Source organism: Vombatus ursinus, unplaced genomic scaffold (assembly GCF_900497805.2).
Source record: "Vombatus ursinus unplaced genomic scaffold, bare-nosed wombat genome assembly UNPS02014789.1, whole genome shotgun sequence".
Lineage (NCBI taxonomy): Eukaryota > Metazoa > Chordata > Mammalia > Diprotodontia > Vombatidae > Vombatus > Vombatus ursinus.
In genome coordinates, this window is record NW_020954567.1 from 5,681,440 (window position 1) to 5,707,264 (window position 25,825).

Genomic DNA, 25,825 nt, shown 5'->3' on the forward strand with positions numbered 1-25,825 from the left:
AAGTTCTGTTGTCCTCTCTTCAGGATATTGCACATCCTATTTCGCTTTATATTTTATTCTTTCCTCAGGTTGTTGGTTCTGGCACAGCCATAAATAACAGTTTAGTTATTTTCTATGGAAGGAGTGACACTATTACCATGTGGTTTTAATGGGATTTTTGGATATAAGGGGAAGAAATAAAATACTTGCGTCAAAATTTAATTTTGCAATCAAAGGACCTTATGAGAACAGCTTTGTACATGTACCTCAAGTCAAATATGAAATATTCATCCCCTAAAAAAGAACAGAATTTCTCAGGATGACAACTGGCTCAATTACTAGCAGAAGCATGTTTACTGTGATGTCAGTAAAGGAACTATCAAAATTTGGTTTTTATAAATGTCAATGAAAAAACTGAGAAATAATCAATGAACCAGTTTAATGACCTATGAAACCCATCTGTGCATGGTCCTCCCATTGACAGAACATAGAAACCTAGAATTAGGCTTCTTCCCATTATCCATCAAGTGTCCAGCCCTACTACAAGCCATACACTACCCTCAGAATGAATTAGAAGCCTCTTAGACAAGGTTTTTAACTCTGCTAACCATCAACAACAGTACTAAAACACTGAAAAAAAATTGTTAACTCTTGTTCAGTCTTAGCTATTCAACTATAGCCATTCAAGGAAAAAAAAAGGTTTAGATAGGTAGATCAGTTAAAAAAACAAACAAACTTCTAAAACCCCAGAAATGGAGTGTTCTCCTATCCCAACTGAAAAGGCTTTTCACAATTGTACTAAAAAGTTCATTTTGAATACAGATTGTCCTGAAACAGCATTTACTATGAACATCACAAAACCTTCTCATATTCGACTTTTAAAGTTCTGCTGAGAAAACAAAAAGCAGTGTTTCATGTCATATTCAGCCCTATGAAGGGCAATATTTGCCATGTAATTATTTTTAAAAGAATTCATTTTTCTTCAAGTCCCAATTTGTAACATCAAAGGATAAAACTACTTTGTCGTAAGAACATTTATAGGTAACGTATGTACACATATACGTGTGTGTGTGTGTATGCATACAGCTGTATTTTAACTGGTCTGCCTACATCACTTCAATTGTTAGCAATGTCAGTCTCCAGGTAGCATCAGAGACATGACCAGATGTTATTCTAACTAAAGCCACATAACTTTAAATCAAGGAGATCCAATTATTAAGCACAGATAATTTTGTGCACGTGTGACAAAATGGTGGTCCTAAGGACTTGGCAGGAAGACTAGCTCTATGGAGAAATGTTAATTATGGAAGTAATTTTGTGTTTATTATTGCATTCCTGAAGAGTAGATTTTTTTTAATGCAAAGAAAAGGCATGTAGCCATCTGCAGCAATACTAAGTTATGGTTCTATGGAGCTGAAATAACTGGGTAATTAAGAGACCATTTACATCATTTAAATGTAACATTGAAGTGGTTTTTTTGACTTCTGAAAGTGCCTACGTTGTCTCTGCTGGAATGTGGATCGACAGACAGCCCTTCACTCAACACCTGGATCTTTCTTCTGATCATGGAAAAGAGGGTACATAAAAGCTCTTCAAAGACAATTACTCACGCAAACCAGGCAAAATAGCTGCAGGCCCCAAGGCTACACTCCAGCTAGTCCTTGGTACTAAATTTCTCACAAGTGAATCAGCTTTGAATCCCTATAGCAGAAACAGCATCTGCTTTGGGCAAGGGGATTAAGAGTGGGGGATGCTATTAAGAAGAGATGGATCATTAACAAAGGTCAAGTTTATGCTATGGCTTCATAGTAGCACATAAATACATTAACACAAGTCATTTCCATAGGAAGTGGTTATGCATTGCACATTTCAGCCTTGAAATGTAAACACAAAAAAATTCAGTTCTCAGACATCCACTTGCTAAGAGTTCAACGCCCTCGGACCTCAGCGGTTACATCAGCAGAGCAGCAGCCCCTCCCTAGTTGCCAAACGTTGCCGATGAATTTTGTCCTGTTGAAGCTCTTCGTGATTTGGATGCCAGAGTTTCATGATGATCCTTTCAATGTTCAGTGCATATACTGTATGTGTAGGAATCACTTCTCTGTGCACCTATAATGGAAATGTAAAATACTCCTAAATATTTGTTGGCACGATATTCTCTCTACGTTAAAGACAAAACAAGGGACTCATAAATGCTATGCAAATTAATACAGACTCAAACCAGAACCAGGAATAAACAGACCATCAGTGTTATCATTCATAATTTTTAAATCTGAAAACTTGATAAACATAACTTATTTCTATAGCTATATCAAAGAATCTTGGCACTGCAACAGCTTCTGGGCAGAATTTCTTCTATAACACACCTGACATCTACCTGGTCAATGTGGAAGAGGTTATGAAAAAGGCTTTCTTCAAGCTTACAGAATTCTTAAATCTATAAATACTTATATCTCTAGTAGTATTAATATTAAGCGAGCACCGGCTTACCTGCAGCGCTTCAAAGAGGTCATACATGTTTACAGGAGGCAACGAAGCTGGCAAAGTATCCCCTGAGCAAGCTAACAGGAGAGCCGCCTGCTGCTCTGCATCATCAGGAGGCGGGTGGGAAGCTGGATTCTGACCCGCAGAAGGAACTGAGTATGCTGGAGGGCTGAAAGCAAAAACAAGGCATTCCTCAACAGAGATGCAGCCGCTTGAGCATTCAAATAGGATACAAGTTTGCTTTTTAAACATTATTCTTCACTTTACAAGCACAACCAACCTCCTTTCTATTTAATTTCTGTGAACTTTAATAGGCTCGATTGATAGATGTTTTTAAGCAACTGCCTCTCAGGCTGGAAAAGCTCTTCAGTGCAGCTGTTTTTAGGTCAGTGCAAAAGTGTCTTTTTCTGATCCAAGTTGGTTTTCTCTGTTTCCATCTGTTAACTTCGTCAGGAATAACACAAAAATATTGTGTGCAGCTCTATTAAATTACTGACGCCTGACATGTAAGAGCCCTACCTATCATAAAGACTCTCTTTAGTACAGTCACTTGAGCAAATGGAACTGTGTGCGCTTGTTATACTTTATTCTTCATTTTAAAAGGATCTTTAACATACTCTGGAGAGCCAACTTCCCTATTTAATTCGTGTGCACTTGAAGAGGCCATAGATAAGACCTAGATAGTTCTATTTTGAAGCAGCTGCCTGCCAGACTCAGGAGGCTCTCCATGCACTGTTTTTAGGCCATTGCAATAGTTCTTATGCTCCCTCAAATTAGATTTGTCCACTAGGCTCTGTTAACTTTTTCAATGTTTTACATAGCTCTCTATTAGATAACAGATGCTTGTAAAGTATGAACCCTACCTATTCTATTTAACCCTATTTGGTACAGTAGTTGGAATAGAATTGCACCTTTAACTTGTACTTTAAATCAGTATTCATTGGGGTCCTAGTAAGGACAAGATATTGAGCTGAGCAACATAAAGCAATATAAAATTCAGTCCTCACCTTTCTATTAGCTTGTAATCCAGATTAAAGAAATAGAATAAATAGGAGTTGAAAATGAGATGTATCGAAGATATCAAAAATAGTTGGCTGTACAACTGCAGAAAATACTTCAGGACTTTCTGTGATTAGAAATAAAGGCCAAGAAAAACAGATTCATCATGGCCCTTGGGTACTGTGCAAAAGAGAGACTAAGGGACTGTAAATACCCATTATACTTAACACAGGCATAATTTTTGCATTCTGCATATAGTAGAGATCATTCTAATTATATTCAAAGGGGCAAACAAGAAATATAATTGAGACTGGGAAGTTTGAGTCCCTCTTCAGAGTAAAACAATTCTAACACAGGTCAGTTCAACAATCACTAAATGGCCCTATCATTCTGACAAGCAGCTCAAAGTAAAGCCGCAGCAGGGAATGGTTGGGGAAAAGGAGGGGGACGCTGCCCTCTCCAGGGCCACTGCTCTCATATGCAAGTTGGGGAGTAGTGCTTTTTCTGCAGAGGAAAAATAATAGCTTAGAAATTAATCAGAAATTTTTTAAAAGGCTAAACTAAGATGGACACTACTTGCTGCCAGATGAGGATCAAAACAGTAATCTTAAGAACTGAGATTCAGAAGAAACTACAATATTTAAAAGAATCTAAAGTTTTTGCTGTCTCCAGCATGGTGCCTCTAAACAGGTATTGGTTAGACACATCCTTTCAACTCTATCATCTCTATCACACTCTCCTGCACTCATCTTTTTCATAACCTTATTCCCTGCTTTGTCTTATTATTTCATTTCTGCTGCCAGCATCTCCTGGCAGACCTCCCTATTAGCATCTTTCTTTTCATCCACCCATTTTTAACTCCCCTCAATTTGAACACTACAGAGAAAAAAGATCAGTGCTCAGGTAGAAACCCAGCTTCTTCTGAAACTGGTTAAAAAAAAAAAAGGACAAAAATATTACAATTTCTTTTTTCCAACAGTTGAGAATATGTATCATTTTTATTTTGGGGGGGGAAGAGGGTATGCGGAGACAGTAGTTGGACTGAGATATAAAAAAGAAAACCCTCAATGGGTGCCACAAAAAAAATGTATCTAAAGGAACAGATGCATAAGTACAATTATTTTGATAAAGCAGTTTGAAGGCAATAGACCCAAGCCAGTAACAAATGCAAAGGACAGGAATACAAAGTAAAAAGTAGGGATTTCCCTATCACTCTTGTCCCGGAAACCAAACCAATCTTACAGGGTCAGATGCTGAAATTTCTGCCAGCTTGGAAGTAACTGACCCGGACATCCAACAAGGTATGAATTCTAAGAAAGACCCTCCATTCCACTCCAAATACTTTGGAGAGGAAGGGTATAGAGTGGATGCACACCACAGGTACCATATCACTGCAGTAGTCAAACTCCGTAACATCACACCAAATATAAGAATTCTGAATTATGCTACTGAATGAAACAAAAGGATGAAAAAGAAACACAGATTAAGTGAGAGTTGTCCAAAGCACTCAAGCTGGACAGGATAATTAAATAATCATTTATCTTTTAAGAGCTAGTCATTTATCTCTTAGTCACTTAATAATGAGAGACCTTAATAATGGGCAATCATCATCCAAAATTCCACTTACCATTCAATTAAGTTATTGTATGCTACAACGCTATTCTTTAGGTAAGGCTGTGGATTCACATTGCTACCAAATGCATATTTAAAATGACCATCTCTTAAACGGTAAGCTTTTCTTCTTGATACCACTGATGTCAGAATATCTTTGAGGTGATTCTATAAAGAAAAAAAAACACATGTAACTTCTAATTCTCTTCAAAAGGAAATCATAAAACTTTCACTGACCTCTTAACTGCTATTAGAATTTATTAGATGGGAAGTACAGGACAGACTAATTCAAGTTGGGAATAATGTGAAAATTCATGGGACCAGTCACAGGGGCAACAATGAAAGCAATTGGAGAGTGTAGGGGAAAAGGAAGAATGAAAATCTTTTGTTTTTCCTTTAGCCTATTCTAAGGTTGGCTTACTCTATACAAAATCTGATTTTCAAAGAACTACAATAAAACAATAGCAACAACCTTAAAAATTTAATTTTATCCTTTCTCCCAAATCTAAGTCCACATAGGGTGAGCCAACCTTATTACAGGACTAAATACACTAAAAACCCAGAAATGAATCTGGCCTAAAACTTTTCTTTATACATATATATATTTTTTCTTTTCATGTGTAAGTATGGTTAGTTCAAACAACAAGACTTCTAAATCAGGACTAATTCCACAGTATGGAAAAACCTTTAGCAAAATACCACTGAACTTTATCTATATTTTAACACAAATGAGAGGCAACAGAAAATGAGCAACAGATAAAGTCCCAATGAAAATTAAATCCCATTTCCTCACTAGCAATAAGAAAATATTTTCAAAGCAAAGCTTCATTTCAGAACCTGACCAGTCATACCCCTCAAATGGTAATTCAGTCGCACTATGACACTTACAAAACCAAACTTAAATGTACTGTTTTACAATCCTTTTTATGAGGGTGACCTATTATTGCTAGGAGATGGTAACTAAAAGAGGGGTTAATGAAATCCTCAAAATCTATTTGAAGTTTACAATTATGGCCACATTTACCATGTAATTTCTATTAAAGAATGAAAGGTATACCAGAAAGATCTAGAGATAAACGTAGGTAAAAACTGACTAATCAAATCAGGACATTCAATAAAGGTGCAACACATCTACTGTGTGCAAGGCACTCAACAATGTGACCAGGTCAAAAAAGATGGGCTAACCAGTCCTCTGCACCACCACCTACAGATCTGTGTAGCCCTTTAACCACTTGCATTTTCACAAAATCCTCCCATTTGATCTTACAACAACCCTGCAAATCTTCTTATCTCCATATCAAAGCCTGAAAATGGAGGTTCAGGAAGATTAAAGGATTTTGCCCAAGGGCAAAGAGTTCAAAAAGCAGAGGAGCTGAGACCAGAATAGGGATCTTCTAATTCCTAATTCTGTACTTTTCCACTGATGGCCATTCTCAAACATACTAAATGTTAAGATTCCTGATTCAAAATTAGGAATTAATCAAGAATAAATGCTTCTCTTGAAAGCAATCCTTCTAAAAATGTACAGGAATCTTTTAAACATTATCATTAAGCATAAAGATAATATGTTCTTGACCCATGATATGGTAATAAGAAGGATTTTAATTCTTAGAAATCAGAAATTAGGGAGGCAGTTTTATGTCTTACTCTGCAATATCATCTTATCCTACAAACACTCTTCATATTAAAATATCGGATACATTATCTTATGACAACCACTAACCTCCACTGCATACACAACGGCAGTCACTGCCTCTTCAGTGACATTGTCCAGCCCATGCTCATACGCAGTTACTATCATTCTCCCTTCCAGCTGGCCCCGAGTAGGAAGCATCATAGTATGAGAACAAAGTTTCAAATCATCATCATCTTGTGGATCCTTTGCCACAAACTGCTGAGCTCCTGACAGAGGATTCTGAGGCTGGAATCTATGCTGTGGGGTAAGAACAGATGTTATTACTCATAACAGTGATTACGGCAATTAGAACAAAGCACAAAGAGAAAGGACCAACATAAGTTCCATCGGTAGTTTAAATGAACTCAAGTGTCCCAATGTACCAATTATAGCTATATATGTCCAAAGGAAAACTAAAAGAATAATACATGCAGAATCCATCACTTCATAGCAATATTGAAGGCATGAATTCACTTGCTCATTCTAGCTTAAAAATAAACATAGCACTTCATAAAACATATATGAAATTTTAAAAAACTAATGGGCTTGCATTGTAGGAGGTTCTAGCAACTCAAATTCAATTATTATTTGGTGCCTATAGCAGGCAAGGCCTTCCACTAGAAAATAATTATAGGTAGCAAGAAGATATGAGACGTACATTAAAGGGTTCTGAACTGAAATGACAAGAATATTTTTCCTAGATTAAGCCTGTATGTCTGAAAACTAAGTAACTAAATTTCAAGAACATATATGCATTATCAGTGCTTTCATTAAATACCAAAAATGCCTGGATAACCAATGAAACAGACTTGGTGACAAATGCTGAAGAAACATGAAGGCACTATTCGAATCTGGGGTTCTTAATCTTTTATATCTGTCACGACCCTTTTGGTGGTATGGCGAAGCTTTCTCAAGATAATGTCCTTAAATGCATAAATGCATAGGAATAAAAAGGAAACTAATTCTATTTAATATAATTTCAACATATGCCAATATATTCAAATAAAGTTCAGAGACTCCAGGATAAGAACTCCTGATTTAAAAGATAGAAGAATGGGTATGTAAACATTTGTTGATGATGACAACCTATGGGACTATTAAGAAACAGTCAAATCAATTCAACCAACATTTAGTAAGTACATAATAAAAGCAAAGCACTGGGGACACGGATAAAAATGACAGGGTCTTCAAGAAGCTTACATTCTGTTGGGAAGGGCATAAAGCAGGTATGTAAATAAGTAAACTACAAAGAAATTGAGGAAGAAGAGAATGCCAACTAGGTGAAGGGGAGAGAGTAGATGGGGAAGACCAAGGAAGACTTCATAGAGTAGGAACACTTTAGTTTAGTGCTAATGAGGATTCTGAAATGTAGACATAAGGGATGTATTCAAGGCATGAAAAATGACTTGTGTGAAAGCATGAAAAAGGAAAGTCAAATTCAGGGAACAGAATTAGTCCAGTGTGGCTGAAATATAGGATACATGAAGAGAGGTAATATTTAACTCTGAATAGCTAGGATGAAGCCAGATTAGAGAAAACTTCAAATGGCAGACTTTCTTTAAATGTTCAAATGGCAGAGTCTGTGTTTATTCTAGGGGCATGAGAAAATGACTTAAGACTGAAATCTATGGAAGAAACAAATAGTTACAGAACACTTTTTACCCTAAAGAAGTTAATTACAAATGCATATTATTCCTAAGATATTCACAATGGTACATGGGACAGAAGACACCCTTGAAACATATGTTAAATAGATACAGAATATACTGAAGTACTAAAACAAAATACAGGCACAAAGACCACATGAGTGCTAAGACTGAACCTAGAACACTACAGCAAAGTGCAGGGGAAAGACAAAAATTTTAATAGTCTAGAAATGTGGTTTCTATCCCACATCACTCACTAACTAGCTATGCAACACTAGGCAAGTCAAGGCTTATTTCCTCACTGAAAGGAAGGGGACTGTTGGCCTAGGTCCTTATGGTCCCTTTGCCTATAATGATGTATGACTTGGCCCATGTGCAGAAATTAATGTTTAAGAGGAAGCAGAGAAAACAGGCTTTGCTTTTGGCTGACTAAATATTCATAAACATAATGATTATGATAAACTGGGATGCAAATAATAAGGAAAGAATTGTAAACACACATGATGTAGGGTAAACAAGGACTTATAAAACCAATGACCACTATGAAGCAAAGCAGTATGTCCCTTTCTCTAAAAGTCAATGTTTCATACAACTCATTTTTTTGAAAACACACTTCACTATTTAAAAAAATTAAATGAAATTACTTAAATCACAATGTTAGCAATTACAACCAAGCTGATTCAGAAAATAACTTACATCAAATTTCTGTCGGACTGAAGAAAGTTTTTTCTTTCCTTTGGGCTTTCCAGGTTTAGCTGCAGAACCTCCTGTCCAGGGTAAAGACCCAGCACCCTCTAAAAGGTAAGAAAACAACATGGATTCATAAACAACGATAAAGATACTAACAGCAATCAAATACACTTTTCTTAGAAAATATAAGACATGTAAGAAAAAGGATTCTATATGTTTAGATTCTAATTCTCTCTCCAAATCACTTAATTTCCAGGACCTCAGTTTCTGGACCTGTAATTTCAGCGGTAAAGGGAAATAAGTCCCAGGTGAGGAAAACTGCTCTACCAATCCATATTGGCACCTACTCCGCAACTGGTAATCTAAGAAAGCTACCCAGAGCTGGGGTTGGCAAACTCAAGCCAAGTCTGGCCAACAAAACTGTCCTCGACCTGTCTTTACACAACCAAGGAGTAAAGAATGATTTTTACCTTTTAAAAATTTTTTTTATCTTTTAAAATTTTTATTTTAAAATTTTAAAACCATTCTTAGTTTGAGCTGTATAAAAATAGACAGAGGACTGGATTTGGTCCCCTGGCCTAAAGCACTGAGGGTTAAATGACTTGCCAACAATCACACAGCCTGGCTGTATTAGAGGTATAACCTGAACTCAAGTCTTCCTAGTTTTGAGGAGAGCTCTCCATCCAGTAGGCCAGCTTGCTCTATGTAAGATGGTTTTAATGATTCACCATTTTACAACAAGTAAAAAAACAAACAAACAAACAAAAAAGCTCTACATAATTTTGGAAGAACTACTGCCTCAGAGATTTATGGGTTGCAAAGACAAAGTTCCAGAAGCTAATCCTATCCTCTTTTTGTGAGGAGGTACAAGGAAAAAATGGCTAAAAAATGAAGATGTCAATGGAGAAAGGTGGGATGAAACCTCAATCTCCACAGGATGAAGCATTGGGCTTTTGACATGCCAGTTCTCAATTATTTGATTTACTGATAAAAAGACAAAAGGATACAAACAGCCTTACAATGTAGGCAATAGAAGAATCTGCCACTTTCACCTGAAGTAATCTAGAACCACTGCTCAGCATTTCTCCACCCAGATTCTTTAGGTTCAAAGGGGAAAATTAACCTCCCAGGTCTTTCTCCATTGCTGTTTGTCTTCACCAAAATTCCTTAGCAGCTGGCAGAGGACTGCTTTTCTGTCTTTGTATCCTCATTGCTGAGCATTCACTGAATGTTTGTTGACCAACTGAATGCAGTCTGTACCTGACAGCTCTGAACAACACTCCAGATGAGGATACTTTTATTAAACCAAGATATCGAGTAAAAACCCAACCTCCTGGAAAGTCTTGGGTTCTCCTAGACCACTACTATTTTATTTTCCACTTTACCTGTGCCTGCCCTAGAGCTGCTCCAAACATCCATCTCCTTCACTCATTCTTTACCTTTCTGAAACCCTTGCAACAGAGCATGATGTTACCCCTGGCTAACTCTCCTTATACTACCTTCTCCACTAACTGCTTCACTTTCGAAATATCTACCTAAATAAACTAATGTCCAGCAAATAAAGGAGTAAGAAACTAAATAGAAAAAAGGGGGGGGCAGCTAGGTGGCGTAGTGGACAGAGCACCAGCCCTGGATTCAGGAGGACCTGAGTTCAAATCCGGCCTCAGGCACAAAACACTTACTAGCTGTGTGACCCTGGGCAAGTCACTTAACCCCATTGCCTAGCCAAAAAAAAAAAAAAAAGGTGGGGGAGCGGGGGAAAGAATTAGATTTAAGAAAAGTAATCTAACAGAATTTGTACTTAGCATTTTTCTTCTTGGGTGTCAAAGGACGCAGGAACATTAAACAAGAAACAGCAAGGTCTATGAAAGGATGACAAGGGAGTAATAATTTTCCTAGATTGTGTGTGCTAAATGACTGCCACTCACCACTACCCACCCATCTCCAAAAAAAGTCCCGCTTACCTGGTGCAGAAACCAAAATCTGACAACGAGTGAGAATAGCCAAGAGGAAATCATTGTGGGAATGTACTAGAAAAGTAAAGTTTGCCACAAATTAAATACGACACTACTACCAATACAAAAGCATTTACAACAATATAAGGCAACTACTAGGTAAGCCTAGAATGTATTCTAGTATGTATGTATTCTGTATGTATCACAATTCTCGTTTCTTTGCTCAATGTACGTTTTGAAAGTATACATACACGCAAACTAAAATTCTATGCAGTGACATTAAACGGACTTTGGCCTATTGTACTTTTTTGTCTGGGGATGGGAAGGCCAACAAAAACAACTTCCCAATAATTAGAAGACTGTTGTTTTTTTGTTGTTGTTTTTTTTTTTTTACCATTTTCCTGTGTGAGGAGCCGATGAGCTTCCAAGTCAAATTCTTCTTTGCTGATTTTCTGCTTGAACCACAATTTCAGGTTAGCCCAGTATCTGCATGGAGGGGATGGAGACAAGAACTGAAGGTTTTGATTCTTGTCAAGATTTAATGTTTTGCCTGCCCTCGAAAGTATTATCTTATGATTACCAAGGAAAAGAACTTAAGACTTAACTCAAAACAACAAGAAGAAGACTTTTATCAAATGTTAAGCCTTGACATATTACGGAAATGAGTAAAAAATAAAAGCAAAAGTGAAGACAGAATTTAGTTCTCAAAAAGCCAGAGCCATCCTATTCCTCTCTTACATCTTTCTAATGCTTTATATTCCACATTTAATATTTATATCCAAATGTGATGATTAAACCAAATGAAATCAGTCAGGCATTTAGCTGAATAGCTTAAATGCTGCATTTTAAAACACCACAAAGGAATCAGTTCTGAATTTCTGAGGAGTTGCAGGTAAAAGTTATTTTAAAGAATGAAAAAAGTCAGCTCCTAGAAGTGAAAAGAAGTAAATTTACAGACTTTTATTAGAAGTAGCAGCATCTGTTTAACTTTGTGACAGGAAAGAATTTTTCTATTAATGTCCATTGAGCTGTAAACTTAGGTAGTTGTTACTCCTTATGTTCAGGCTAAGATTCCTTCGAAAGGCAATTTATGGCCGAGCTTAAATGGATCCTTACTCAATTTTCTAGTATCTATATCAACTTCTGAAAGTTCTGTGTGAAGATTTGTAATAAGACAATCTGGTGGACTTGGATTGTCTTGCAGCCTAAGAAAAGAATCACTCAAACTTGGTTTCCGTCCAGACTGGGCTACCCTGCCACTGTGACCCCAATTTGAATGTGTCTCTTTCTCTAAAAATGTTGTTATTCTTCAAGGATCAGCTCGATGAGGCCTTCTCTGATTGCTTCAGTCGTTAATGCTTTTTCTAGTCTCATCTTAAATTGTGTTTACTTATTAAGGGCCATATTTCAGTAGAAAAAAACAATACATTTGGTAAAAGGAGAACACGGGTTCAAATCCTAGTCTTGCTGACTTTGAGCAGATCACTTTCTGGGCCCAAGTTTCCTTATCTGTAAAATGACAGGGTTAAACCAGCATCAAAAATCTTAACTTGGAGTCCATGGATAGATTTTGGGGGTCCATGAATTTGGATGGTAAAAAATAATCTTTATTCTAATATAATTGGTTTCCTTTGTAATCCCACATACTTCACTTTATGCACTGAAAAGTAATATTCACTGGCTTCACCCGACTGCCAAAGGCATCTCTGACACAAAAAAAGGTTAAGAACCCCTGGACTAGATGATCTACCTATAAATCTATGATTTCTCTACATTAGTAATGTCAAATTGAAATAAAAGTGTGAGCATACATAAGGATCTCTATGAGTACATATTGACTTAGAAAACCATGTGTTAGTTAACATTTTCTATGTTTTATTATATTTTTATTTATTTTGTTAAACATTTCCTAATTACATTTTAATCTGGGTCACTACAGGTCTTTCTGACACGTCTCATATACATGTTCAACCTCAAATCTACTCTCGTTCTCTGGGTACATACTACATAAGCTCCTTAAAGGCAGAAATAGCTAAATTTTTTATCTTTTTCTCTCCAGTCCTAGCATGAATACAGTGGTACTTTTAATAAATGTTGAATTGAATTTGCATTTTAGGACCATTTACCACTTTTTACCTGCTATTCATTAACTGATGGAAATATAAACATCAACAAGAGAAGCTTATACAAGTTTTTTAAAAGATGGGAAAACTATGAAATAACTAAAATTTCATTAAAACAAAACAAAACAAAACCAAAGGTGCAGTATGACAATTATCCCCACTCCCATCCTCACCAAACAATAAAAAGCGAGTTAAGACCATAGAAAACAATTCCTAGTGGACTGAAAAGGTAGCCTCAATTTTCTAAGAAAGACTGCCATATAGCTCTGACAACAGACTACCTATTCATTTTCTCATACTCCAAAATGGCATTATTTGTACCTAAAAGAGATCAAATTGACTAGTTGCTTGGTTGGTTTATTTATTCATTTTTTTTGGCGTTCAGCTATGCTGGGTTACAAACTATCCACAATGGATCCAGAACAACATTTTTAGACACTAATATAAAGAATTACACAAATTTAGAGTGAAAAAAGCCCTTAGAGATGGTCCAGTCCCCACATCCTCTTTATACAGATGAGAAAACCAACGCCCAGACAAAGCCAGTTGCTTAACTGGGATAGTGAGTGAACTGGGACTAGTCTCAACTCCCAATCTAGTATTCCTTTCTGAAACAATACATGGCCTCATTTGTAATGAAAAAGTGAAAGAAGACCAATGCAGTAAGGATATAGATATTAAGGTTAACATAAAGAGGGTGGGGCAGATTACACTCCTAATTAGGAGCCAAGCTAACTGAGGAAACCAATCAGAAAAACTTTAAAAGCAGCCTGCCTCAAAAGCTTAGATGAGACAAGGTCAGAAAAAGGCCTAAGCAAGAGAGAAAGAACTCTAGCAAGAGAAACGGGTTCCACCATAAAGGGTTCAGGTATTTTTTTCATTCCTCTCAGACCAAAGATAACATCCAGAGTCTTAAATATACTATGATCTAAGATGTTCAAAGGTTTTTAAACCAATAAGAACATCTGGAGAAATTAGGTATAATCTATCATCTATCCCAACCTGGAATATTCAAAGGTGGGGGGGGTACAGAAAAGCAAACACTAGGAATATTTAAGTAACTGTATTATCCTACTGAAATCAATCTCTTTATTTTACTTCTTATGAGTATATGAATGATAATTTCTAGAATTTGTCTTTCATACTGAAGACAGGGTTAGGTGAGATTTTTAAATGCATATACATGGAAAACTCTAGAATTTATTTCTTTTAATATGGAATATAGAGTATGAAAACCAAGAGGTACAGGAACTAGGAAAGTTTCAGAACACCTCACTTGTCATTTCAGTTCAGTCCCTACTATGAAGAGAAAGAAGAGCCTCTGAATTTAGAACTACTAATAAAGTTAAGGGCTTTTTGGAAAACCAAGTCCTCTATGGGGTAAGGAAGTCTTGGTTCTTTGACAAATGGCAACTGCCAAACATTTAATGACTTAAGTTTGTGCTTTGACATTGAGTCTTTTTAAATTTTTATTCTAATAGCAAAAATGATACTGTGGCTGTACTTCAGTAGTTGCATTACAGGTAAATCAGGTAAATAAATGCTGCGCTGGTCCCACCTTTTATCATGTATATCACTACAGTATATCACATGTCTATTGTTGCTGCTGCTGCTGTTGTTGAGTTGTGTCCAAATCTTCATGAGCGCATGGACTATACTGTCCATGGGGTTTTCTTGGCAAAGATACCGGAGTGGTTTGCTATTGCCTTCGCCAGTGGATTGAAGCAAACAGGTCAAGTGACTTGCCCAGGTTCACGTAGCTAGTAAGAGTCTAAGGCCAGATTTGAACTTAGATCTTCCTGGCTCCAGGCCCAGAGCTCTATCCACTGAGCCATCGAGCTGCTCCATGACATGTATGTAGGTAAGTATAATACAAGATGAATAGGTGCAAAGAAGGCATTGAAAGAATTTTGGAAAATTTTGATGGGGAAAGAGGAGTATAAGGGAAGAAAAGAGATGGCAGATGACTTGAGAAGGGAGAGAATTTTTAAACAGGCCAAGATGAGGAGGGAACATGACATGAAAAAATGTTTATGCAAATGCACTAAACAAAAGGTCAAAGAGATTTTATCACAACTCTCCCTCTTGAAGATCCCACTCACATAATTTCAAGTAATAACTTTATGTAGATGACTCCTACATCTGTACCATAGAATCACAGACTTAAGAGCTGAAATTGCTTTAGAAGTCACCTCTTTAAATCCCCTCATTTCACAGAGGCCCAGAGAGCTTAAGCAATATGCCCAAGATCAAATTGGTAATTAAGTGGCAGAGCTTGCAGAATGGCAGGACTTGAAGCCAGGTCTTCTGACATTTAAAGTCTTTCCATTGTACACTGCCTAACAGTCTTGGACTCATGAGTTACAAACAAATTTACTGTATTTCTGTATCTGCCTGGATCACTAATAGGTACCTCAAATTCAATGCATCCACAACCAAACCCATCATCGTTGCTGCTCCTGAATTCCCTTTCTTTTGATTTACCACAATTTTCCCCAGTCACCCATAAAATGCTGATTCCTCTTTCTTTCTCACACCACCCCCATTTAATCCTGAATATTATCCTTGTGATCTTTCCCAAATGTGCACGTTCCTTTCCATTCCCAGTGCCACAGTCCTTGTTTCAGGCCTCATTACCTATTGTATGAGCTACTTACTGCAACTGCCTTCTAACTAGTCTCTCCCCACTGAAATCCATCCTACTCTCAACTGCCATTATTCTAATATGCAGTTATAATCATATCAATCCTCTGCACAATCCTCCCCCTCTCCTCAAAGAATACAAACTACAGAGAGCCTGGCATTCAAGGTTACCTTATGCTCTCTTCTTTCATGTAATCCATACTCTACCCCAACTGGATTACACCACAGACAGCCCTAAGCTAGGGAAACTGAGGCTTTCCTACATTAGAGAGTTCACCTCATTCCCTACTCCTAGAATGCACTCTCCCAATCTATTGTGGAAATCCCACACATTTTTTAAGGAACAGCCCAAATACCACCTCCTTCATGAAGCTCTCCTTGATCCATCCAACCTTGAGAGACAGTACTCAGCTAGAAGTGATCTTTCCCCTTACTCTCAATGGGAACGTGTTAAAGAGAGAACAACATGTATATGAAGAAGGGTACAAAAGTCTTCTAAATTCAGAAAGAAATAAGAGGGCAATGGGATAGGGTGGGAGGAGAAGATAAGAAAGGGACTCGTACAGGGGTGGGTAGGTTAAGGAATAGGAGGACAAGATAGTCAGTAAAAGTAAAGCAGAGGATTCTGTGAAGAGGGATAGGGTAAATAGGGAAAGAAGGATTAGGGAAGAAAAATAGGAAGAAAATAGACAAGTAATTGTAGCTTAGAATGTGAATGGAATGAATTTACCCATAAAACTGAAATGGAGAGCAGATTAAAAATTTTAATTCAATAATATGTTGCTTTCAGGAAACATAAAAATGAGATACACACAAAGATAAAATAAAAGGCAGGAGCAGAATTTAGTATGTAAAAAAAAGCAGAGATAGTAATCATGATCCCAAAATTGAAGTTAAAATAGATTTAATCAAAAGTGAAAAATAGAGAAACTACACCATGTGTCAGTAATATTACTCAATACTGTTTTAGATCATTTAAAATACCTACGCAGTATAAAATGCCTGAGTGTATACCTGCTAAAACAGACATAGGAACTACACAAACATAAACATAAAACACTTTTTATACAAATAAACTCAGATCTAAATAACTGAAGTAATATTTAGTGTTCATAGGTAGGCAAAGCCAATATAACTTTTAAAGTAACAAGTTTACCTAACTAATCTATTTATTCAATGTCATTTCAATTAAATTACTAAAAAATTATTTTATTCAATTAGAAAAAATAATAACAAAGTTCATTTGGAAGAACAAATGGTAAGGAACTTCAAAGAAACCAGGGAAAAAAGATGTAAAGGAAGTAGATTCAGCAGTATCAGACCTTAAACTCTATTATAAGGTGACAGCATTGTTGAAGTGTTATAATTTCAATTATTTTAAATTAAAATTTTCTTGAATAAATAAAACCTATATAGCCAAGAATAGAAGGAATGCAGTAAATTGGGGGAAAAAATTTTCATAGACAGTCTCTCAGACAGGATGTGATCGGGTTGGAATATTGCTGTGGTGTAAGAAATGATGAGCTGATTGATTTAGAAAAACATGGAAGACTTGGACTTATGAAGGAAGACTCTATCTACCTTCAGAGAAACAGATGATAGGAGAAAAAAGCATAGTATGATCTTACATATATGTCTATATAGGTGTATGTTTATAGATATCTATGTATATGTATGTATGTATGTGTGTGTGTATATATGTGTATATATATATAAAAAAAGTACGTGTGTGTGTGTGTGTGTGTGTGTGTGTGTGTGTGTGCGCGCACGCGCCCATGAGTTCTTTAGGATGGCGGGAAGGGAGGGGAAACAATAAAGTCAAAAGTACATAGCAGAAAACAAAAGAAAACCAACAAAGAATCAAAGAAAAACTGGGCAGCTTTGAAAACAATGTGTAATATTTATTATATAGGTTTTCTTGAAATGGAAATTTACTGTTTTATATTGAATCTTCTCTTATGATCTGCTGTGCACATGGCAATTTTTTTCTTTTCTCATTTTGTATTTAAGTTTAAAACAAAAAAATTTACGAAAAGAAAAAGTGATCCTTTCCTACTATGATTCCAGTCTATCTTTCCAGGATAATTATACATTACTCCCCTTCTATGCTCAAACTAAACTACTCCACACTACCCATAAACAACATTCCATCTTCCAACTTCATGTCTTTGCACAGGTGATTCTCCTTCTCCTTACCTATGGTCATGAAACCCCTAACCCCATTCAAGGTTCAAAGTCAAATGCCACCTCTTTCAAGAAGACTTTTGTGATTTCCTCAATTATTAGTATCCCACAACACACACCCAAATCAATGAATGCTCACCTGGCATATGTTTCCTATTTATTTATCTGTGTATACACTGCACAAAGCTAGGTGGCGCAGTGGATAGTGTGCCAGGTTGGAATCACAAAGACTAGTCAACTCATCTTCCTGAGTTTAAATCTGGTCTCAGACACCAGTTGTATGACCCTGGAAAAGTCACTTTTTGCCTCAGTTTCCTCATTTGTAAAATGAGCTGGAGAAGGAAATGGCAAACTACTCGTGTATCTTTGCCAAGAAAATCCCAAATGAGGTCATGAAGAGTAGGACACAATTGAAAACAACAAAAATGCACCCACCTTGATCTACTCTGTATTGGGTTTGTCTGTGTCTTAAAACTGATATTCCCCACTTGAATATTATCTCCAAGAAGTCAGAAACCCCTATTACTCCCCCTATTACTCATGTCTGCACCACTGTCAGCAACTGCACGGGGCTTTGCCAACAATAACTCACAATGATATGGCAGTAAGTTTTATAAGGCACTTTTCTAAACAAAAACAACAACAAAAACCCCTGTGAAGCAGGTACTTTAGTTATCATCCCCAATTTACAAATGAAGAAACTTTGGCTCCAAGTCTGAATGAAGAGACCTGTCCACAGACAAAAGTCTATTACATGTTAAACACCTACACTATGCCAGACAGTGGGCTAGGTCCTAGGACACAAAGACAAAAATCACAAAGTACCTGTCCTCAAGGTGTTTCTTAATATGTTTTTCCTCCCACCATGCCATTGCTGCCCATCCTCCAAACCAGACTCCCAGAAACCCTGCCAGAAGAAGTTAAACCACTCAGTTCCCTACCACCTGCATCCTGCTCCCAACCCTTCCAATTTCTGCTCAGAGAACTGTGATAAAATAACACTACCATTGCCATTAAAAGGGTCAGTCAATTGATTGCCCTATTGTCTCACTTACCATCTTTGGGACTTCTTAGACCAAAACATTCTTACTTGATCTGCCCCTATTTGAATGTAAGCTCCTTGAGGGCAAGGGCTCTCTCACTTTTATATTTGTATCCCCAGTACGAGGGAGCCCACTTGTACCTGAATTCTGCTGCAACTAATCTCATGCACTGTTGCATATAGCTTTGTCAAGCATACATTTCCCTGCTCCCTTAATATTTATTATCAAAGTTACTTAATATGTTAATTTCTATTATTACATCTTCCAAGGAATTGTGAATGATTTTGATGTAGAGATATGTTTATAATATGCACACACACACACACATATACATATATACATATATACATACATATATACATACACATATATATATACATATATATATATATATATATTACATTGGGCTTAAAGGCCCAGAGTTGAAGAGGAGAATGAAAGCAGGCTAGATTGCTTTTAAAAAACAGTCCAAGCAAAAGCCCATCTTCTCACTACTGTTTTGCCCAGCAGCATGGCAATCGGATACTAAACACTACTGTTTCCTTCATCCTTCAAACACCTAGGAGGCACGAGTCAGGAACACTCATCATGAATTTAAATCTGGCCTTAGACACTCACTAGCTGTGTGATTCTGGGAAAGTCACTTAACCCTGTTTGCTTTAGTTTCCTAGTCTGTAAAATGAACTGAAAAAGGAAATGGCAAATCACTCTACTATATTTGCCAAGAAAACTCCAAATGGGGTCATGAAGAGTCAGACACAACTGAAATGAATGAACAAGAAAAATCCCATCAGCCTAAGAATGCCTCAAGTGCAGGGACTAATTTTTCAAATTGTCTTTGTTTGTATCCTCAGCACACTGCAGGGCACACAGCAGGCACTTAATAAATGCATGTTATTACAGAGAGCAACAGAGAAAGGTGCATGGTGAGTGGTGAGTGTCAGCAGACTGCAACACCTAAACTCCACTGGCCACCTTAGAAGAAAAGAAGAGAGGATGTGTTGGTCACATAGCTAGGCTGAAGTAAAGGATGAGAGATGAACAGCCAGTGTTCCACTAACACCCTCCTTGCTATGTCTGGAGAATGGGGGCAAGCCAGAGGAAAGAACACTGGGACCCATTCTGGCAAATTTTGGAAGAATATATACAAGAATCGAAGACATGTCTTCCAAATCTGCATCACTGGAGGGATTTCCTCAATCAATGACATGACAGCTCTATTTGAATATCCTCAGCACTGTGCTTATTTGAACTACAGTAAGCAATGAATAAATGCTCTTTAAAAAATTCATTCATTTACTCATTCACATGAACAAAGGAGCAATATTTTCCACAGAACAGTATTTTCTGGTTCCTTGTGTTATGGGGTCACCATTTAAAAAGTTGTATTTTAAAAAGTCTTCATATGCAGACTGTCTCAAAAGTCTTAGTGCAGTTATAAGCTTAAATATGATTCAACTGCACTAAGACTTTTAGGAATGCCTGTATAGTGCTAGTCATGGATAGGCATATTGCATTTGTAATGGAAAAGAAGGGCTTGATTCTAAGCTCCAGGGGGGCAGGGACTGACATTTCAGGTGGACGGGGAGTGAAGGAGAAGGGAATAAAAATTCATACTGTGCCTACTGTGTGCCAAGAACTGTGTTAAGCGTTTTTACAAAAATTATCTCATTTGAAATATATATGAAAACGTATTTATAATATACAAATAAGTGCTAGCTATTATTAAAGCACTCTGTAAACCTCAAAGTGTTATATAAAGGGGAATGAAATAAGCATTTATATAATGCCTACTATGTGCAGGCTCTTTACTAAACATTTTATACAAACATTATTTCATTTGATATATATGTAAAAGTGTATTTATAACATGTTACCTATTATCAAAGCACTTTCCAAACCTTAAGGCGCTATATAAGGGTGAAAGAAATATGCATTTATATAGCGCCTACTATGTGCCAAGCACTGTACTAAACGCTTTTTTTACAAATATCTCATTTGACTTTTATGTAAAAGCATATTTATAATATATATAAGTGCTAGCTATTTTTAAAGTACTCTGCAAACCTCAAAGCGCTATAAAAATGCTAGCTGCTGGTAATTTTGTTCTATTTTAAATTGCATTATCTTAATAATAATTATTAGTTCTCTAATAACGGTTTTCTCATCTCAGGAGTCGCTACTACCTAAGTCTTGTGGTCTGGCCCCACCATCCTAGGGGAGGCTACTTACTGAGCACCTCAGGGCCTCCAGCAGGAGGGTGGGGGCTGAAGGGAGGGGATGCTGCAGGTCGTTTCCATGGAGATGCTGCCGGCCCCGCGAGGCACAGGGAGGGGGCAGCCAGGCCTCGCGAGGAGCGGAGAAGATGCCCTCCTCCCTCCTCTCTCCCCAGAGGCCCAAGCAGCCTGGGAGGGGTCGGCAGCGCCCGTACGAGGCAGGCGATGGGGGAGGGGAGTGAGGGAGGAGGGGTCCCTGGCCAGGCCTCGGCGGTCCGAAGCTGCAGGAATGGCCGTACTCACTGCTTCACGTTATCGCCCAGCGCCTCGCTCAGGTTCTTCTTGGCCGCCTCCAGCTCGCTCACAAAGGTCGCCATCACTGCCCTCACTCCCGACCGCAGAACGACCGCGCGTGTGCAGCCGCAAAAACCAATCCGAGGAGACCGGGGCTCGGGAAGCTGGAGCCGCTTCCGTCTCCCGCCTCCCGCCGAGCAAGCAAGCCCTCGTTTATTTAGTTCTCGTAGCTTGCTCCCTTTCTCGCGAGAAGCACGAAGGTAGCCGCGTACGTACGTACGTACATGCGTGCGTTTCCTCGCACTCCCTGCTCTCCCCGCCTCTCCGCATCACGTGACCGATTTCGCTCTACCGCTCCTTCCTCCGCTGCCACCTCCTATTCCACCTGCACACCTCTCTCCCATGCTGCAGCGCCACCTGCGGGGCTGGAGCTGCCTATCGTTGCTGTTGCGCTCTGCGCTGCCAAATTAGAGCATCTCCTCCCTTGTTCTTTCTGAATGGCCTCTAGTCGGCTCACTCAAGCCTTCACCTCGAACTTAAACTCTTAGAACTTCCAAGTGACGGTTTTCGTCGTAAGCTCTTCCAGCGACTTTGGAGACGCCCTGCAGCAGGTCTACACAAAACGCGCACAAAAGAGATACAAAGTAACCCGGGGAGCTCTGGCTGCCCCAGGGCAGAACGGAGCTGGGGCTGCGAGGACGCTCCCGAGGCGCTGGGCAGAGGGGAGAGAGTGCATGCCAAGCAGGAGGGAGGGCCAGCCGGGGCGCAGCGCCGTGCACCCCAGGCTGGAAGCTCCCGGCAGAGGCTGGCCCAGAGGGGATGAAATCCTGAAATCCACGTAGTGGGTGGCTGTGGGAGTGGAGAGAAGGGGAGGATGGACAACCAGGCTTTTCATTTCGATGGGGAGCCTCTCGAGGGCAGGGATTGCAGTTTGCCTTCCTTTATATCCCCGGCGCTTACTTAGCACGGTGCCTGGAACATAGGAGGGAGAAGGAAGGGAATAGGCATTTATTAAGCAAGCACCTAGTATGTGCCAGGCATTGTGCCAGGAGCTTTACAAATACTTATTTGATCCTCACAACAGCCCTGCATGGTTGATGCTGTTATATCCCCATTTTACAGTTGAGGAAACTGAGGCAGACAGGTGAAGCGACTTGGGGAACTCGCACAGCTAGGAAAGTGTCTGAGGCTGGTTTGGACTGCATCACCTGTCATGCCGGTGGATACATGCAACAGTCCTGGGCGGGAGAGTTGGTGTACTTGTTACTTCCAGACCTTTCACTCAGTGACCTCTCCTCCAGTTCACTCTGTATAGATGCATGACAGAATCCAGATCTTGGAGAACAATTATCAGGTAGGTCCTGGATCATGAGAATAGTTACCTAGTTCAAAGAGAAGAGGTTAGAGGGGGCTTAGTGCCAAGGCAGAGTGGCCAGGAATGAATTCAAGCTCTCGAGCCGTCTTTCAGTCAAGAGAGTTTATTATAATGCCAGTAGGAGCCTGCAAAGTCCCTTTTGGGAACTTGTACCCTAATCAGGTGAACCTAGAGTTTATATAAAAAAGGGGCATGGAAAAGGAATGCCAGGGATACTAATTAAGTAATCTAAGGGTCCAGGTCTCTTTGGGACCTATGGATGGAGAAGTATAGAGAGTACACCAGACTTTGAGGGAGTTGTCAGAGGCATGAACCTTGGGGATCTGGCAGGAGGAAGAGTCTTTGGGCCCGCCAGGGACAAAACCCTTGCACCAGGCACCCCTCTGTGTGTTCTGATAAGGGAATTACAGAGTCAGTCTGCATCAAGGGAAAATTTTCTGGGGGGAGGGGGCTGGGTTACTTTCAGAGACATGGTCTTAGGGCTTTTTGGGGTCCGGTTCCCACCACTCCATCAATAGTATTCCTCTATTCCAACCAGTCCCTATAATAGTGGACTTCAGCAGACAAGTTGATGTCTTTTCAAACACCCTGGTTCCCCAAGTTCCCCATTATTCTTCACTCCTGTGACCTATTCCTGTCAATAAAATTAAGCACCAAGTACGTGCCTGGCACTGGGGGTTACACAGACAAAAATGGAACAGTTATTGACATCTAGAAGCTTCCATTCTACTAGGGTAAACAACATGAGTGGTGGAGCCCCGACTTCCTTGGCTGCTTTGGTGCCAAGTCTAGCTGAATGTCCTTCCACAAGTACTGTTACATCAGTTCCCTTCTCTGACCTCACATGACTATCAGTGCAGTCTTCCCGAATTGATTCCATGACGTGGGAGACGCTGGCAAAGGACTGCCTAGCATGTTGTGCCAGCATCAAAGAAGGCACTGTGCTCTGTGAACGAAGCAGAGTTGAAATAGCTCAAAAGAAACACAAGATGCGCAAAGTTAGAGAATCCACCCCAAATGTTCATACAGACCACGGATAGAGCATTCCAAGCTCATGCTGGTCTCATCGGCCGCAGCCAGACACACCTATTCGTTGACCCTGACATAATGATGTCATTTTGGTCCTCTTTGAGAAAGGACAGCACCCAACCAACCATCATCCCAGTTCAGGTCTTCATCCCCTTTTACCTGGACTGGCAGTAGTCTCCTTGAGGGCAGGGATTGTTTTGTAAGCTATTTGTTGATTGGTTAATTTTAAAATCAACTATAACAATGACTTGGGAGGAGGAATATGTTGCTTCAGATTAGCCATATCTCGTGGATAACTGACAGTGGAGTATTTATAATATATTTACTGTCAGAGCTTCTGTTTGTCAAAGTCCTCCAAACCAAGTTAATACACATGACTGAAACAACAATAAATAAACACACATACGTATATTTGTGTCTGTACACATATACATATATACACACAAATACAAGTTGCCAGAAAATAATGAGGCAAAGACTTGTGAACAGTCTACTCAAAAGCCTCGTATCTATATGTCATACTTTTTCCCCAAAGAAAATAGGAAAGCATTGAATGGACATAGTAAGCAAACAAAGAAGGGAGGGTAGGAAGAAAGAAGGGAAGAAAGAAAGACATGGAGAGAGAAAGAAGGGAAGGGAAGAAGGAATGAAAGGAAGGAAGGAGAAAGAGAAGAAAGAACTATTTTAACAGTTAGTGAATGATGGCTTATTGACATGGCTACCATAGAATTAGCAGTATGTGTAAAGTCAGGGCATCAACTAATTACAGCAAAGATCAAAACCAACATCAAATAAGAAAAAAAAAGCTAAAGTTTCTTTTTTTTGGCGGGGGGGGTGGGGGTGGGGGGGGGGACTAGGCAATGGGGTTAAGTGACGTGCCCAGAGTCACACAGTTACTGAGTGTTTTGTGTCTGAGGCCAGATTTGAACTCACATCCTGTGCTCTATCCACTGCGGCACCTAACTGCCACAAAAAAAGCTGAAGTTGAGAAGAAATTGTGAACAGTTATAACTACTTTAAAATGATCTGTCTGCATGAGACATTGATGGCCTAAAAACAGAAAGTGAAAAAAAGGCAAAAATATTTATTATCATGATTTCCTGCAAAAGTTTAACCAAGGTAAAACAAGCCACAAGAAAGCCTAAATGCACCCCTCAACACCCCCCACAAAGCCTTTTATACTGCTCCTAGAGAACAGGAACTATTTGTAATTTTTTTTTCTTTGCCTCCCTAACATCTAACCCAGTGTCCTGTACCTAATAGGTACCTAATAAATGCTCATGGAATTGAATTATCCGGTAACATTTGACCTCCTTGCAAAGCAGAGAGAGGAAATAGCTAAGGACAATTCACACTCAGAATGCAAACTCATTTCTAAAACACTCCAGAGGGAAAAGGCAGCAGATCATGAGCAGAATCACCTTATAAAGCAAGAAAACACAGTGGGAGAGAAAACAAGCCTACGGAAAGCTTGGCGTGAGACCCAAGTGAGCTGCATCGTCATCCCTGGAACATTTATAGACAAAACTGGCAAAAGTACAATAAATAGAAGTAAAATGGAACAAATTTGTCCACGTTTCTATAACAATCTACTTTCATCATGAGGGACAGAAAACTTCCTCATTTGGATTCTAACACCTCAGTCTTCAAAGTGCTATTTAAAGACATAGACTGCCATTTGGGAAGATAAAGTTTGTAAGAGAAACAGAACCAGGAAATCCACACAGAAGAAATCCATGTTGTATGTGAGATTCTTGAAAGAATTGAGGGATTCTGTCACATAATAGTTCAAAAGGAGAGGGAGGGGGAGAGAAGATAGCAAAAATAATGAAGAAAAAACTCATATATAGTGGGTTGAGCTCCCGCCTTGGAGTCAGGA

The 25,825-nt window shown here is 38.8% G+C and overlaps 1 protein-coding gene across 1 annotated transcript; it reads right to left on the minus strand.

Annotated features, from left to right (window-relative positions):
* Window positions 1-394: 394 nt before the first annotated feature.
* Window positions 395-21,722, minus strand: TADA1 (transcriptional adaptor 1). The gene is made up of 8 exons (XM_027868390.1): window positions 21,552-21,722; window positions 11,434-11,525; window positions 11,049-11,114; window positions 9,091-9,188; window positions 6,797-7,006; window positions 5,090-5,241; window positions 2,470-2,632; window positions 395-2,088 (listed from the first exon to the last, which is right to left on the minus strand). The coding sequence occupies exons 1-8, from the start codon at window positions 21,623-21,625 to the stop codon at window positions 1,936-1,938; spliced, it is 1,008 nt and encodes a 335-aa protein (XP_027724191.1). The 5' UTR covers window positions 21,626-21,722; the 3' UTR covers window positions 395-1,935.
* Between the last annotated feature and the right edge of the window lie 4,103 nt (window positions 21,723-25,825).